The 18,028-nt window shown below is 28.5% G+C and overlaps 2 protein-coding genes and 1 long non-coding RNA gene across 3 annotated transcripts; 1 reads left to right on the top strand and 2 right to left on the bottom strand.

Moving 5' to 3' along the window:
* Positions 1 to 298: 298 nt before the first annotated feature.
* Positions 299 to 3,425, bottom strand: LOC112711101 (cytochrome P450 71D11-like). Its single transcript, XM_025763662.2, has 2 exons — positions 2,541 to 3,425; positions 299 to 1,255 (listed from the first exon to the last, which is right to left on the bottom strand). Exons 1-2 carry the CDS (start codon positions 3,423 to 3,425, stop codon positions 629 to 631), a joined length of 1,512 nt encoding a protein of 503 aa, XP_025619447.1. The 3' UTR covers positions 299 to 628.
* An 8,724-nt stretch (positions 3,426 to 12,149) lies between these two features.
* Positions 12,150 to 16,773, top strand: LOC112790914 (cytochrome P450 71D9). The gene is made up of 3 exons (XM_025833541.3): positions 12,150 to 12,877; positions 13,289 to 13,607; positions 15,996 to 16,773. Exons 1-3 carry the CDS (start codon positions 12,192 to 12,194, stop codon positions 16,605 to 16,607), a joined length of 1,617 nt encoding a protein of 538 aa, XP_025689326.1. The 5' UTR covers positions 12,150 to 12,191; the 3' UTR covers positions 16,608 to 16,773.
* Positions 13,219 to 13,652, bottom strand: LOC140184459 (uncharacterized). Its single transcript, XR_011881284.1, has 2 exons — positions 13,521 to 13,652; positions 13,219 to 13,431 (listed from the first exon to the last, which is right to left on the bottom strand). It is a non-coding gene; the product is annotated as an uncharacterized lncRNA (long non-coding RNA).
* Positions 16,774 to 18,028: the final 1,255 nt, after the last annotated feature.

Raw genomic sequence — 18,028 nt, 5'->3', positions numbered from 1 at the left:
AAACAATCAATCAAATATCCAATTCTAATTGTTTCAATGTATACATCTCTTTATTATTTTGCAATTTCCAACAATCAAAGTGTCGACAAAAAATTACTAGATATTCTCCTCTCATTTTGATCCTATAAATGTATTAAAAAAAAAAGTCAAATCCATCATAAAACTTAAATAATTTAAATGTAGTTAGAAAGAACCAACTTCAAATTCCAAACTGACAAACTACACAAAAGAAAACAGCACAATCAAGGTAAATATGCACCTAATCATAGAAAGAAGTTGATAAATTAATCTTATAACATAAAATATAAAGCAAACCATTGCCATTAATGATTTGCGCGCGGCATTTCATACATCCAAAGCTATTCAATAGTCATCATATGGAAACATATTGCTGGAAAATTCAAAGATGGAAAAGTCCGGTGGCAGCAACTTTTATGTTTTGTGGCCAACACTTCACCATCAAAAGAAAAGTGAATAATCTCCCACTATTAAATGTAATCTCATACCATTAAAAACAATATTGATGGCCAATTGATGGTTACAAAACACAAAAGTTGCTCGCGTCCTATTACTCCTCTTCAAAGATTACATTACATAATTTGTTGAGTATATGTTATTCATGATGCAATTAGATCACAGAACGAGAAACCACAGGAATCAAGAACAAGTCAGATTTTTTCACAACAGATGCTCCAAATAACTCAGACATATCGAAATCCTCACTTTTAATCCCACTAGGAAGCTTCCAATCAAAGTGATACAACAGCAATGCAAGGATTAACTCAACACTTGCAACACCATAGTTCATTCCGGGGCAAATTCTTCGTCCAGCACCAAACGGAATGAACTCAAAATTGTTACCTTTGAAATCAATTGAGCTATCAATAAACCTCTCAGGAAAAAACCTCTCCGGTTCAGTCCAGTAGTTAGGATCCGTTGCAATGGCCCATGCATTGATTACGATCTTGCTTTTGGTTGGTATGTGATATCCATTGATTTCGCAAGCTTGTCCGCATTCCCGTGGAAGCAAAAGGGGACCGGCAGGGTGTAATCTCAAAGTCTCTTTGATAACTGCTTTCAAGTATTTCATTTCTTCAATGCAAGTTTCATCAATAAACTTCGGTCCTACTCTTGTATCTAATACCTCTCTCACTTCGGATTCCGCTTTCTTCAGTATTTTTGGATTCTTCATCATCTCAGCCATCGCCCAGTTAATGGTAGTTGCTGCTGTGTCACTTCCGCCGGTGAAGACATCCTAGAAGAGGAGGGAAAAAATGTCATATCATTTAGTTGATCTATTTGGTTAAACCACTCCAAGAATGATAATGCATCTAAATTAAATATGATTGGTTCTTAAACATAATGTGAAAAGTTTAAAAGGAAACTGAATTTATTTTTTGTGTGGGTATTTTAGCTACTAATTCAATTCTTTTAGTTTAGCAATTTAATAATATATTTTTAGTTTATATTTTTTAAACAATGCTAATGAATTACAAACCAAAAATAATAAATTTTGTTAATCATTTAATATTCTTCAATTATAAAAGTATTGTCTACTTTCATTAGTAATTTACTTTTATTAAACCAAAATATCCTAATATTAAAAAAAATCACAAAATATATATATTTTTTCTTTTCATAGTTATTAGAATAACGACGTCTATATAAACAAACACTTAGTACAAAAAGAAATAAACTTAAAAGATATTCCGTATACAAGGAAGTGAATACACTTAGAAAGATTATATTATTAAATTAACTTGAATAGATATTATTATATCTTCAAACATCCTTTAATTTTCTATAAGTTAAAAATGATAGGTTCTTAAGAAAATTAACTAAAAGAGCATCGTCTACTTTCATTAGTAATGGACTTTTACACTAAACCAAATTATCCTAGAATAAACATGAAAATTGGTCATCAAGAAAATTTGGATCGAAAATTGTTTTCTAATAAATTTTTATATTTTCTAGAAGTCTTCAAAAATTATTTTGTCACACAAATTAATTTTTTATTATTTTAAAAAGAAAATAATTTGTCCTATAAAAATAATTTTATAATCTAATTATCGTATAATAAAATTTATTAAAAATTTATTTATCCAACACACATTAAAAATTTAATTAAAAGCAATGAATGGGCTAATTTATTTAATGAAAATAATTTTTAAAGATTTCTAAAAAATAAAAATTTATTAGAGACCAAAATATTTTGTCTGTAATTTTTTAAAGACTAATTTAAATATTTATTCTAGGATTTAGTTAATATATATTCTAAGTATAAAAGTTTAAAATTACTATAAATAAAATGTTTTAATTTTTTATTTTAATAAATACACAATAATTATATTGAATATTAAACTTTACATATTTTTTTCTATAATATTTTTTTATTAATAAATTTAATATATCCCTTAGCTAAACCTTTTATTTTAGGACAAAAATATCTTCTTTGTTTTTAGTTACTTGGATAATAACATCTAAAACAAACACTAAGTAAAAAAAAAAAGAAATAAACTAAAGAAAGTGAATATACTTACAAAGATTATCGCCTTGATATTGTTGTTGGTTAAGGGAAGATCCACATCACTACTATTCCCCTCAAATTTCAACAGAACATCAACAAGATCCTCCACTTCTTTATCAGTTCTTGATTGTCTATGATCATCGATGATGATCTGTAGTATCCTATCAACTCTCCAATGCAAATCCTCAAGCTTAGGCCTCATCCCAGTGAGGTTCTGAATCCATTTAGCCGATGGAAACAAGTCTCCAATGTAAAAACCTCCAGCCAGCTTCAAAACCTCTCTAACAACTTTAATGAACTCTTCTTGTTCATAGTACTTCTTGCCAAACGCGGCCATAGAAGTAATAGAAAACATCAATGATATAATTTTTTGACTAAGATTGATAACGGATCCTTCCTCAGAAGCAATCCCTTTGATGAGGTTGTTGACTTCTTTCAGTTTCATTGGCAACTGTGATTGAACGCGTTTCGCGCTTAAAATTTCCGTAGTACATATCTTGCGTAGCAGTCTCCAGTATTCGCCATATGGCGAAAATGCTATGTTCGTGGAACCATAGAACACCACATCTGATGCTAGAGAGTACGGCCGTGATGCGAAATTCGCATCATGGATTTTTAGTATCTCTCTAGCATAAGCTGGTGAAGAAACCACAACGAAAAAGATTTCACCAAGTTGAAGATGCATTAAAGGTCCATATTTTTGTGCTAAGTCTCTTAGTTTTCTATGTGGTGCAGAACCAACAAGGTTGAGCATGTTTCCTATGATAGGTAGCTTCCATGGTGATGGGGGTATATTTGGAATTTTGTCGGTTTTCTTGGCATTGTTTTGTTTGAGTGCCGCAATGATGGAGAGGAACAAAGAAAAAAGGGCTAGCAAGTGATAAATCTGAACTTCCATGGATGGATATGAAACAAAGGAGTAAATAAGGAGTGAAAAGTTTTTGAGGTTTGCTGAACGCGGCAATTCCAAATATATGTATATATAATGGTAGAAATTGAGGTGGACTTGACTTCATGTGATAACTGAAAATCGTTAGATGATTTGATTAAATTTTTATTTAATAGTTCTCAACTATTAACTTTACGTGAAGTGAATTGCACTTGAGTTTTTACCATATATAAAAAAAATTAGGTGTCCACTAAAATTAGTAATTAGCGTAAAATATACTGAAATATACATATATATTAAAATAATAAAATAATATATTTATTTATGTGTAAATATAATGGTGATTGATTTTAATATTAATTTTAGTGTAAAAAAATGTTTTTAGAAAATGTTAATCATCTAATATTTATAAATTAATTTATAATAAAATAATAAGATAAATATTTAAATTAATTAATTTTAAAAGAATTTAGATCGAATAATTTGCTTCAAAAATATTTATTCTTTGAATTTTTTGATATTTTTTCCAATATTTGTCTTTCTCTCATTTTCTTTTAATTATATTTTTGTAAAATGTAATTATCTTGTAATAATAACATAGAGATTAATATGTCTCACGAAAATAATTTTCAAAAATGTTAAGAATAATAAAAATTTGTTATAAAATAAAGTATTTAATTTTAGACCAAATTAGATATTTATTCAAAATTATCTTGTAGGTTTTTTAAAATATTACGAATTAGTTATCTCAAATATTTTTTATTATAATTTTTTTTCTTTTTTTTCTTTTTGTTTTTGGTCTTAATAAAATTTAAAAGATCTCTATTTTAGTGTCCACTTTAATTTGTTCTTTAAATACCGGCATAGAGTATTAATGCTGATATTAAAAACTAAAATACTTTTTTTTGTGACTAACTAAAATACTAATTTGTTAGATCTAATTATTTTATTATTTTTATTAATTTTTCTAAACAAGTTGGTATCAAATCGAGAATAGGAACTCAAGCTAAGAAAATCAGCCTTTATTTGAGTGGTTTAATATTATTGGTTCAACATCCAAATTGGTTTTAAGATCATTTTAAATTAAATAATTTATTTTTAATAAATGTTATTCTCTTGTTGTCTTCAAAAATTATTTTAATAAAAAAGATTTATTTTTTTATCGTTTTAAAGAGAAATTAATTTGTCTTATAATGATATTTCGGAACATAGACAGAAGAGGCAGGCCAACGTCTAACGATGAGAAGCAAGAAGATATGAGCGGCAACTGTAGCAACGAGAAGAGGTGATGGACACGAGGCCAATGAGTGAGACGTTACTGCTATGTGTGTCTGTTCTTATGCTTGACCACAAGGAGGGAAGTGAGCCACCGTGAAGCATAGCCAACAAGGTGATGTTGAGGAGACAACAGTAAAGGTGCAGAGACGACGGAGAATGGGTTTAGGCAAGGCGACAGCAGCAAAGGTACACAGACGATGCGACGCTGATGGAGGAGGCAGATGATAAAGGAGCTGACGAACGTAGAATATCCGACGACGAGATAGCGACCGTACGATGTTCTGTGAGACTGAGAAGGTTGAGCTTCACTGTCGTTTTGGAGAGAGTACGTTGAGAGTGTGAGAGAGTGCATTAGGGTGAGAAAATTAGAATTTAGAGGGGGAAGGAAAGGGGATTAGAGTTTAGAAGGAGGATTTTAGATTTTTCAAGTTGGACTGGATAATTAATTAAAAATTCTACTTGATTTTTTTGGTGGCTATTTCAATATGCCTCTCGTTGGAAATGTGCTGTAACGAGTTCAGTGACATACTTATCAAATTCTAAAATTATATAGAGACTATTTTTTGTCAATAACAAAAATTAAGTACTATTTTGTTAACACTAAAATCTATCAAGTACTAATTTAGTATTTACCTCAAAATTAAATAAACACCCAAATTATACACCCCAATAATTTCCAATCAAATACTACTTTTTCAATAAATTTTTATTAATTTTAAAATTTTCCAAAAATTATTCCCGTCAATTAAATCTCTATATATTGCTTTTAATAAAATGTTTTTAACATGCTTGTTGGATAAATAAAATCTTAAAAAAAAATATTATAAAAGTATTAGGTTCTCACCATCTCACTTTTAAGTTCTAACCATATTTGGAATGTACGTTCGATCGATCCACAAAATAAAAATAAATTAAAGAAAATTATATATAGTGCATGAATATGAGATGTGTGATTCCATTTTTATGGATATATGAATAATGAGATATATAATTCCATCTTTTAAGATATTATTTGTCATTCGGAAATTTTCTTTGACAACTACAAAGTAATAATATTTTAAGTTATGTTACGTGTATATTAAAATTAGCTAATAAAGTTAGTAATCGATATAAAATACATATTGGAATATAAATACACATTAAAAATAAATTAAACCACACCAATGAATTATAATTCAAATGGCATAGTCTTTCCGTACTTATCTAAGTGGTCGCGAATTCGAATTTTTTATTGTTGGTAAAAAATAAATAAATTAAACCACATATATATTTATACACAAATACACTAATAACTGATTTTAATATACAAATTAAATAGCATTTGTGATATTTTAATTGGATAAAATAACGTTATATAATTCTAAACTTTAAACTCTAAATTAAAATGGCTTTCTACAACCACCCGTTTACAACTAGAACCAAATCTAAAATTGAAGTCGTCAAATAATTCTATATGTGATTTTACCTAGGTCGTGTCACGAAACCTAAATAATGGTTTGAATAGAAGTGGTTTCTAATCATTGTTGAAATATTAAAACTTCAAATATAATGATCCAAGAAGAGAAAAAAGATGAAAATTCCCCTGTTGAAACAACCAATTTTATGATTCTTTTCTTATCATTCTTGACACTTTCTAATAAGATTCGATCAGCTCAAAGACAAGGATCAAAATTATGTCTATATTAATTTGTATTTTCTTATTGTTACTGTTTTATTTACTTGAATATCGATGCAGTATAGTGTTTGTTTTGTATTGCATCATCAACAATGTTGTCAGTGTCTTCATCCCATGCTTTTAAAAGTATAAGACAAGAATCAAGATGGCATTGTTATTGCATTGTAACTTTTGGAAAGGATTTAACTTTATAAATTGAAACAAACAACAGTTTCTGATACAATCAATGTTATTATTATTTTGGCATTTCTCTCAACTTCAAAATACGTTTTTATTTTGAGGTATTAAGATAGAGATTGAAACTCTCTCTCTCTCGTTGAGGTAAACCCTAATTTTTCTTTGAGGGCTGCCGCCGCCGCCTCAATCTAGGCTGCGGTGGCCCTCCGATGCTCCTATCTTCCCTTACCTCTTCTCCTCTGCTACTATCTTCTTAACTTTTCTCCCTTTTCGTCTCCTCGGCTTCTCCTTCTCCCCCCCTTTTCTTCTTCTCCTCTGTTTCGATTTTATTCACCTCCACCCGTTCTGTTTCTGTCACCTCTTTAACTTCTCCTCTCTTTTCTCTTTGCTTTCCTATTTTTTGCTCTAATTTTTGTTTTTCTGCTTTTCGTTTAGAGATCTAGATTTGAGATCCAGATCTAGATCTAAAATAATTTCCTTCAGACCTGAGCTTAGCTCTGTGTTTCTGTTTGTATAACCCATATGTGGTTTTCCCCCTTGTTTGTGGTGGCGTTTTGGTCCCTGTTATGGTTGCTGGTGATGTTCTGATGATACAGATCTGTTCAGATCTTGAAGGAAAACTCAAAGAAGAAATGGGTTTGTGTACAGGAAAACTTTCAGATTCAAAAAATATTCAGATTTATATGGAGAAGAAGAAGATGTATCTTATTGGCTTGCAGCACATATGTGTAGATTTAGAAACAAAAGAGATTTTGTTTTATCTCTGTTTCTTCTTTTTAAGATTTTTAGGAATCGAATGTTAGGCTTGCTATCAGATTGTAGTTCAATACATAGGATATCTGTCTTCTTGTTATTCATGTAGAATTGATATTTCTTTGAAATTTGTAAGTGCCGTTTGGCTTTCCTATAATTGAGAAACGTTTCTTTCTGTCAAAAAAAAAAACTTCAAAATACCGTCGCTGGTTTTATCTACATATATAATTTTATTGTATATAGTTGTTGCTGCTTTACCTTTTTTTTTCTTTTAATAATTAAATTAAGACTAAATTTTCAGTGTTTTATTTTTAACATAAATTATTAAATTATCTGTGAAAAAATTATTTTTTATCTTATTTTTTAATCTTATCTTCATATTTTCATTGTTGAAAATGACCTTTATATAATAATTATAAAAATTAATATGATTAATATCAGACGAATTAACCTGTTGATTAAGTAATACATTTTTTACTTCGTTGATTTTGCAAAAAATCTATGTGGATTCATAAATGTTTTTTAATATTGATGAACATTAAGAATAAAATATCCATGTTAAAAAAATAAATTAATCTTCTCTTATTCAGTAAAATTTTTGAGATAAAAATTGTCAATAAAAATAAAAATTTTAGTAATGTCAAAATTTTTGTAAGCATCTATAAATTATCACAAAACTCGGACTTAGTAAATTCATTAGTTGATTATTGAAATTTTGGATAAAGTATATTTTTTATTCTTAAAGTTTGGCAAAAATTTTAAAAATATCTCTAATTTTATTTTATTTCAATTTTATCCTAAAAGTTTTCGATTTGCATCAAATATACCTTCGACGGCTAAATTTTTAAAAAATTTAAGACCAATTTAACAATAATGCATGAAAATTATGTTTGATTTTCTAGTGTTGAGAGTTGTTCTTATGAAATTGTTGTTGAATTGGTCTTAAATTTTTGAAAAAATTAGTCATCAATAGTATATTTGATGCAAATCGAAAACTTATAAGACAAAATTGAAACAAAATAAAACTTAAAAATATTTTTAAAACTTTTATCAAACTTTAGGAACAAAAAGTATACTTTATCCTTGAATCTTTTATGCAACTCTTGTAATTTCTTATAATTGTGACAAAATAAATATTTTCACTCTGAAATAATACTCAATTATGATTTGTCTCTACCTGTTTTAAATTCATCAATATCTAAATAAATGAACAATTTCATGTTTTGATAGCCGTTTATTAGAGAAACAAATGATATTGACAATAAAAATTAATTTTAAGAAGAAGACATCAGATATAATAAGCATAACAACAATCTTTTAAAAATATTTGTAACTCGTTCTATTTTTTTTATGTTGTTGGCACCATCATATCCCTAACCATAAATATTAGAGACATTAACACCATATTAAAAAGGAATATTACACAATTCTCATTTCAAAGTTAATACTGCAATATCTTTAACATATGGTTTTCATGGTGAATGGATGTACAATAAGTGGAATAACAACTTCAGAGGTGTCCAAGATGTCTTTCTAGCAAGGAATCGGTTTTACATTGTATTTGAGATTGTCCAAAAGCTCAGCTTGTCTGGCATAGGTTGGATATTTCTTGTCATCCTTTGGATTTGAAGAACTGGTTCTTGTATCATAACAGAGAGCATCCGTTCAAGTTCTTTTCGGGACTTTGGTGGATATGGCGAGCAAGGAATAATGACATATTTAATCCCCATGAAACTTGGCCTTCGGAAAAAGTGATTTGTCTGATATTAACTTCATAAAAGGAGCTTAGGAATATTTTTGAATTACAACGTATGTTCCTTCCCTCTACTCTAAATGGTTTTTGAAATCCCCCATCCATTGGTACTTTTAAGATTAATTGTGATGCTAGTTATTTTGGTTCGAGTGATAGTGTTGATTTTGCTTGTGTTATTAGAGATTGTAATGGGAGTTGGCAAATGGGGTGTTTAGGAATGATTGAGAGTAATAGTATTCTTCAAGGAGAATTGTTTGCTATTTGGAGAGGATATCTCTTAGCTTGGGATGTGGGTCAACGAGATGTTATTTGTGAGGCGGATTGTGTGGAAGTATTTAATCTTGTTACTCAAGATGGTTTTGGATTTATTGATTCATTGGTATTCAAAATAAGAGATATCATACATTAGAATTGGCGTGTTGACTTTTGTTTGACTATGAGAGATGCAAACACGGCGGCAGATATAAAGATGGCGATGAAATTACAATTTTCGCATGTGGAGCTTCTTTCACCTTGGGAAGAGTTTAAGAGCAGTCTTAAACAGAACTGCCACTCTATTTAAACAGTTTCTTATTTTGTTTGTTTTGTTTTTCTTTGTTTAATTTATTTCGATCACAAAAAAAAAACAACCTCAGAGAACATTCCGTTTTGCTCTTTTTCCAACTGTTTCACAAGTAAAGTTCATAAAAATAACAGAATATAGAGGCAAAAGTTAAAACATGATGATGTGGCATAGCTATAAGTATAAAACGGCCAAAGAGCACCCATGCACACGTTTGTAATTAACATGGTTAGAGATTCATGCACTTGACAAGTCATGTATACCCCTCAATTAATCATATTTAATCATGCTGTTACATTCTCAATTCTCTTCAACTTATCTTATTGCAAAATTTCAAAGTAGATCAGAGCTTATCTGCATTAAGCTTTTAGAGTTTTAAAGTTGATGAAATTGAATACATGACCTTTCTGAATTAGCGCAACAATTATTATTTTTTTTTGAGAAAAAAATAAATAAGTTCCTGATCTTTTGTCCCGCGAATATTTTCATTTCTGACTATTTAAAAATATTTTTAAATTTCTGACATTTATAAAATTTGGACGGATCGGTCTTTCCGTCCAAATGCTTCTGTCAGGGACTGATCCGTCTAAATGCCTTCTTCAGGACTGATTTGTCCAAATTTTGTTAAGATCAGAAACTTAAAAGTATTTTTCTGGTTAGAGATGAAAATGTCCAAAAGACAAAAAGTCAAAAACTTATTTATCTTTTTCTCTTTTTTTTCAAGAAAAATTGGACTATCACAATTTTGGATCAGCCCCCTTTTTTGTGGTAACAAGAACATCGGTGTTGTGAAATATCGGCTTTGTTGCTGAATTCAAAGCCCATATATGTTGGTTGGTTTATCTCCTTTTGTTGCACATTTCTTGGGCAGGCTGTTTATTCCTAATACATATCATGGATTTGGGTCTCTCGTTATTAGGGCTGTGCCAAAAATATTAAAATTTTGGATTTTAAATCCAATCTAAATTAGACTATTTTTAATAAAAATAATTCAACCATGTTGGGTTTGTTTAGTGGTTAGTCTAGTCCACTTAAGTAAGTGTCGGGGGTTCGAATCATGCCTTATGCATGTAGCAACCCATTGGCCAGCGGCAAACCCTTAATTTTTTTATCTAAACTATTTAAATAATTTTAAATCATCCAGATCCATTTAAATAATAACTTTTCAGTTCACATACAATCAAACACTATACGCATGTCACAAAAATTGTTCTCAAGCGAAAAAATATCTCCCACACAACTATTTTGATTGCATGACTCTTACTACTCAATTATTTTTTGAATAAGTGCCGACATAATAACCTGACTAAACTTAAGAGCTCACTATATCATTATTCACTTATTTTTTAACCAAGTTATAACTCATTTTATTTGCTAAGCTTAGCTTGAATCATATGATCGGCAGACAAAACTTGAGGCTGTGATCCGTCATCCTATAGCTTGGTCTTTATTGTGAATTATGAGTCATAACTCGACTTTACTTGCCTTCATTCTAAGTTTGTTACAAACGATCTTAATAACTATTATTCTAACTTAATGACCAACGGTCATGACGTCAATTCTATTCATCAACCATATGCCTATAAAAGCACTAATTTCTATATCTAGAGAAACCATATAATAAGTTTTATTTCATATATAATATTTTATATTTATAGAATTATTATATACACACAATAAATTCTATTTCATTTCTACCATTCTATATTCATAGAATTATTATTATATACCACAAAATAAGTTTTATTTCATGTTTAACATTTTATAATCATAAAATTTTTATACATCTTAAATATTTACTGATTTAAACATCAAGTGTCTTTTGTAAGTATTCATTATCTGTGTTCTTTTTATCAAAGTATACATCCTTTAAAAACAAAAAGATAAGTTCAATTTTTTTTAAGACGAAATATACTTCGAAAATTCGTCCATACAATAACAAATTTTATTCTTTAAAAAATACTATCGATTCTTTTATGAAACATGTTGGGAATAGCCCCATTGACAAAGAAAAGATCCGCCACGGAGCGATAATTTATCTTGAACCATCAAGCTCGTCCACAGCTATCCTGGGTTGTATGATTTGCCACTCTCCATGTTGAATGTTTGTGGCTCTATTTTGACCACGTAAGACACAAGTCTTATTAATTACATGGCTCCAGCTTACACATATTACTCTAGAAATATTTAAGTCTAAGGCATTCTTTGTCTTTAATTAATTTTTTGTATATCCACACACATTATCATAAAGTATATATTTTAACGTAGAGTATGTATTTAAATAGGTCCTTAATAAATTTTGTATAGGATATTTTTGTTTTTTAAAAAAAATATTATATTAAAATTTTTAAATTTTACAAAAATAAAACACATATATAATTAGATTTGTTGTTTTTATTTAGACAAATAAATTTTTAAAAATAACGTAAAAATTTATATACTTTATTTTTGAAAAGTTTAAGGATCTCAACGTAATTAATTTTTTTTAGAGAGAAAAATATTCGATATAAACTTTTTCAGGGATTTAATACATTTGAGATGCATCCAAGTTAATTTGTCCCCTCACAAACCAATTATATGTCACGTTTTCATTATACATGTGCTTTTTCACTATTGAACCTTATCTTTCTTAAAACAATGGCCATTTTCTCTTCTCTTCCAACAATGGATTCTCCAATCCCTACTATTAGCTTTACATCAATGATTATCTCCCTTCTCCTTTTCATGATCATGGCATACAAAATAATAATGAAAAACCCTAACAATAAATCTCTCAAGTTACCACCAGGGCCAAACAAGCTACCAATAATTGGGAACATACACAACCTTTTTGGCTCACCACTTCCCCACCATACATTGAGAGATTTATCCACAAAATATGGACCCTTGATGCATCTTAAGCTAGGTGAAGTTTCAACTATAGTGGTATCTTCACCTGAATATGCCAAGGAGTTCTTGAAAACCCATGACCTAAATTTTTCATCAAGAACTCCTATTCTAGCTTCAAAGATAATGTCCTATGGTTCTAAGGGTTTATCTTTTTCACCATATGGTGATTATTATAGACATTTAAGAAAGATTTGTGTGTTGGAGCTTTTAAGCTCTAAACGTGTCCAATCTTTCCAACCAATCAGAGTTGAAGAACTCAACAATCTCATCAAATTGATTGCTTCAAAAGAAGGGTCACCTATCAATCTTTCCAAACAAGTGTTCTCAACAATATCTACTATTGCTTCAAGGTCTGCTTATGGCACCAAGTGCAGGTACTGTTGAAATTTCAAGTGTGAGTTGTTAAATTTAGATTAATAAAGAATATATATTTGAGAAGATTCATAAATTTAATTGTTTAAGATTTTGGGTTACACAATAATGTCAAATCTGCTCTGTTGTTTTTCATTTAAAAGCAAATATCTAAATTGATTCCGAAAAAATTTCAAATCAGACACTTGGTTTTTGAAAAATTTGTTTTTTAGAAATTCCTAAGAATTATTTTTTACAGATAACTAGTGCAAATCAAATTATCTTAAACTTAAATTTGTTAAAAATTTATTTATCTAGTATATATATTAAGAATTTGATTGAAAGCGACAAAAAGACCAATCAATTTACAGGAGTAATTGATTTTTAGAATAATAAAAATTTATTAAAAATTAAAGTGTTTTTGTGGCGGACAGGTACCACAAGGAATTCATATCAGTTGTTAGAGAAGCTACATTGATTTCAGGAGGTTTTGAGATTGGAGATTTGTACCCTTCTATTACATGGCTTCAATATGTCTCTGGATTGAAGCCCAAGCTTGAGAAATTGCACCGAGAAGCTGATCAAATAATGCAAAACATTTTCAGTGACCATAGAGAGATGAAAGCATCACAAGAACAGAGTGATGATGTAGAAGCAAATGAGTACCTCTTAGATGTGCTCTTGAAATTCCAGGATAGTAATAATCAGCAAGAGTTTCAATTAACAGATGATAGTATCAAGGCTGTGATATTGGTAAGCAAGTCTATCCCACTCCACCAATTATTATTATTATTATTGTATGCCATGAAAAGTTTTCATCTTCTCCTTTATAAATTAGACTTGTTTTAGGGGCTACAATTTTTAGATATAGATAATTTTAATGTAAAATACGATAATATTTGTTCATTTTAGTATTTTACACTGTTATGATGGTAGTATAAAATATCACTAACATTTTGTAAAATAAATATTTTTTTTAAATATAAAAAGACAAAATGTCACCAACGTTTTATAAAAAAATTATTTTTAATTATAAAATGAAAAAATGTCAGATATTTTGTAAAAAAATATTATTTTAATTATATAAAGAGCAATAATATTTAACACTTAATTTAGATTATTTTTAAAAATTTTACCACTCATAATTCAATATACAAAAATAAAAGTTTTATTTTGAAATTTCTATTTATGGTTTCGACTAGTAAAAATATAAATGAAACTTTTGAATTTTAATAGACACAAAATGATATGTTGTGATAGATAAACTTTAAAAGAATTGATTCTGAAAAGTTATGGCCAATAATTGAGACACATCAGCAATACAGTTAACTAACTCCTAAATCCTCATCAGCTCACAACTTGCATTAATGACCCCTCTGATAACAGATTCTATATATGAATTGGATTTCTGTCGTATTTTGACATGTAATGTTGAGTTGTGCCTGGGTCTTGATTGAGGATGTTTTATTTTTTAAAACATACAAAGGATACTAAGTCAAACAGATATCATTGATTTTAATATCTATAGTGTATTTTTGGTATGGGAGTGGATCCTCTCTAAAAAAAATGATGGTATTAAGTATTTAATCAAATTATTTATTTTTTTTTTATTTATTTTTGGTCTCACTTATAAAATTAAAAATGATTCTCTCAAATATTAAAAACAATGGAGAGATCTATTTCCAATACGTACATAAAACATTTCAATGTAGTATTTATATCTTAGTATGTATGTAACTTGTGCATAAACATAATGTTATTTATACGAGTTAAGGTCCACAGTGCCACAGTGGTCCTAACCACATGTATTAAAATGGTTCACAAAATTTTAATTACATTAATTATATTATTGAAATTGACAAAAATATACTATGTTCGTAATTATGGTAGCCTTAAATCCATGTGTGTACACCAAAATAAATAAACAATTAAATAAAATTAAAAAAAAGAGCAATGTGAGTGTATATTATGATGAATAATATTAGAAGATTATTCGAATTTATTATTTATGGTCATTACTTTTAATTATTAATATAATTTTTTAATTTAATAATTTAATATGATATTTTAATTTTTTAAATATTAATGAGTAACTCATTGTCAAGAATATTAAATTCTAATAATTCTATAGGATTCCTTTGTTATTGTCTTTTGTGTCTGGTGTTTTGATATTTTATTTCTCCTTATGAATGAGGACCACAGTAGTACCTAGTCCCTACTACTAAATTTTGTGATAAATTTGGACCACTGCCCCCAAAATGATGGAAGGGACCTCAACACTGCATTAAATATTTGATTCCAATTATAAGATAGATCCATCTAATATCTTTGCTTGTTTCTTTCAGCCAGGCAATGTTATTTTTATTTGGTGTTATGCAACATCAACTATATATTAAAATATATATTAATTTTTTAATTATATAAAATATTTAAAATATTTTTATTTTAATAAATATATAATATTTCTAAATTTATTTTAAAAATCTATATTAAAAACAAAAAAAATTAATTTTTTATTAAGACAAACATGTCAAATGAATATCGTGTTTAAAATGTGTCTCATACATAAACATGACAATTTAATAAAGTGTTCATGATTCATAAGATAAAAATAACAATGTAATTAATAGTTATAAATTAAATATTTAGAAGTGACACACTAACTTAGATAAAAATATTCTCTCTCTGAAAAATTATAATAACATAAACCGAAAAATGTGTAACTCATTAAGAAATACAAGTTGTTAACCAGTGTTTAAAATTAAAATTGCTCTGTTATGAAAGTAGCAATGCTCCCTGGGAATTTTAAGTCAGTTGTAAGTGGTAAATTAGTCAATAATATATTAATATATATCGAAGACTGATTTGATAATTTAAATTTATTGAGGTCTAAAATGTTCGATTAAATTTCTTAGAAATTTTTTTAGAAGGAAAAGTCTAGTAGACCATCAATTTTATTAAATTCTGGCCAGCATATAACCAGCAAAAAAAGTGAGTCATTAGATAAAATCTTACGTCAATCTCACACCATTAAAATCATCATTAATGACTATTTGATAGCTACAAATCACAAAATTGCTTGCCCTAGCATTCTTCTTTTTAGAATATTACTAGTTAGTTTAACTTGATCTATGGTTGTAGGACATTTTTGCAGCCGGAACAGAGACATCAGCTACAACCGTATTGTGGGCAATGGCAGAGATGATTAAGAATCCATTGATAATGAAGAAGGCACAAGCTGAAGTAAGAGAAGTACTTGACAAAGAAGGAATAAGTGGCATTGAAAAACTAAAATACTTGAAATCAGTTGTGAAAGAGACACTGAGATTGCACCCTCCTGGTGCATTTTTACTTCCAAGAGAATGTGGAAAAGATTGCGAGATCAATGGATATCACATACCTTCCAAAAGCAAAGTAATAATCAATGCTTGGGCGATTGGGAGAGACCCAAATCATTGGGTTGAGGCTGAAAGGTTCAACCCTGAAAGGTTCATGAATAGCACTATTGATTACATAGGAAACAACTTGGAACTCATTCCTTTTGGTGCTGGAAGAAGAATGTGCCCAGGAATCACGTTTGGGGTGGCGAGCACTGAGTCTACACTTGCAATGTTGTTGTATCATTTTGATTGGAAGCTTCCCAATGGAATGAAGATTCAGGACTTGGATATGTCGGAAATTTTTGGAGTGGCAGTAATGAGAAAAGAAAATCTATGCCTTGTTCCCATTACTTCTCGTCCTATATGCAACTGAAGATAAAATCAAGTTGTTAATTGTAAGATCAAATAAGTGGAGTGTGTGTTTGTTTGGTCGGTAGAGATGTTCATCTTATTTCCATAACTGGTCTTGTATGTTGAATACATTATTATTTCTTATCCTATTTTCATTATTTAAATTTATTGAGAAACTTTCAAGCAAAGTAGTGATATAACAGATATCATAGTGCTATACTGCTGTTGCATTATTAATAAATAATAATAATAATAATAAATTGAGCTAAAAAAGATAAAAGAAATAGCTAGTGACTTAGTTAACTAGAATTGAATATTAAATCTAACAAATAAATTACTAAAATGGTATCTAAAAATTCATTTTACTCATAAAATATTCTTAAAAAATACAAACGATAAATAAGTTTAAATATTTAAAAAATATAGCATAATCCTATATTAAATTAAATATATATTCTAAAATGAGTCTTGTTATACATTCAAGCAATTTTATATCAAAGTTCATCCAAATTATTTAGTTTATGCTGCGGGATTTTGTCTCCTTTTTTCTTCATTTTTTGTTTATTATCGTCATCGTCACCACCACTATACCACCACATCCATCTCCTCTTCATCCTTCTCTTCCTTCCTCCTATTTCTTTTTTATTTGAATTTCTTTGATCTCCTTCTTCTTCCTCCATCATCATTATCGTCATAACCAATAACACCAATATTTTGTTAACATTTTTATTGATTCTGATTCTCTATGGTGATCAAATGAATCGAAAATATTATCAAAACGAAACTATTGTATAATATCAAATGAACCGAAAATGGTCCATTACATAAATTAGAATTCAAAAATACCTGCCTCTCAAATGAATCGAAAATATTATCAAAATGAAACTATCGTATAATACTAGATAAACCGAAAATTGTCCATTATATAAATTCGAATTCAGAAATACTTGCGTTTCAAATGAACCGAAAATTAGCTCAAAACGAAACCATTGTATAATACCAAATAAACCGAAAATTGTCCATTATATAAATTCGAATTCGATGATAACGATAATAACTATACATATTACAAGAAGACAATGATGATAACAATGATGATTATAATGATGATGGAGGAGAAGGATGAAAAAGAAGGAGGAGACGAAATTCTAATAGGAGGAAGAAGAAGAAGAGAAAGAGGTGTTGTTGGTGACGACGGTAACAAAAAAAAATGTTGTCTTTTATATAAAATATTACTCTTAGTTATATTATTATTATTAATTATGATAAAGTATTATTTTAATTTTCAATATTTGAATTAAGTCTTAATTCTTTTAAACGTCCTATTTTAATCATAAAAAATTTTAAACGTCTTATTTTAATAAAAAAAATTTTAAATAGTTTAATATTGTCTTCTTATTAAATTTGACACAAATAATTAGAATATTTAAAAAATAATAACGT

This window comes from Arachis hypogaea, chromosome 1 (assembly GCF_003086295.3).
Source record: "Arachis hypogaea cultivar Tifrunner chromosome 1, arahy.Tifrunner.gnm2.J5K5, whole genome shotgun sequence".
Classification (NCBI taxonomy): domain Eukaryota; kingdom Viridiplantae; phylum Streptophyta; class Magnoliopsida; order Fabales; family Fabaceae; genus Arachis; species Arachis hypogaea.
Note: the sequence above shows the minus strand (reverse complement) of the source record. Positions and strands in the feature narration are given on the sequence as shown.

Excerpts from the sequence above, each read along its gene's own strand:
- LOC112711101 (XM_025763662.2), bottom strand. The coding sequence starts at position 3,425 with ATGGAAGTTCAGATTTATCACTTGCTAGCCCTTTTTTCTTTGTTCCTC. Across the intron at positions 1,256-2,540 it reads ATATCAAGGCGATAATCTTT|GATGTCTTCACCGGCGGAAG; the intron begins GTAAGTATATTC and ends CTCCTCTTCTAG.
- LOC112790914 (XM_025833541.3), top strand. The coding sequence starts at position 12,192 with ATGTCACGTTTTCATTATACATGTGCTTTTTCACTATTGAACCTTATC. Across the intron at positions 12,878-13,288 it reads GCTTATGGCACCAAGTGCAG|GTACCACAAGGAATTCATAT; the intron begins GTACTGTTGAAA and ends TGTGGCGGACAG. Across the intron at positions 13,608-15,995 it reads GTATCAAGGCTGTGATATTG|GACATTTTTGCAGCCGGAAC; the intron begins GTAAGCAAGTCT and ends CTATGGTTGTAG.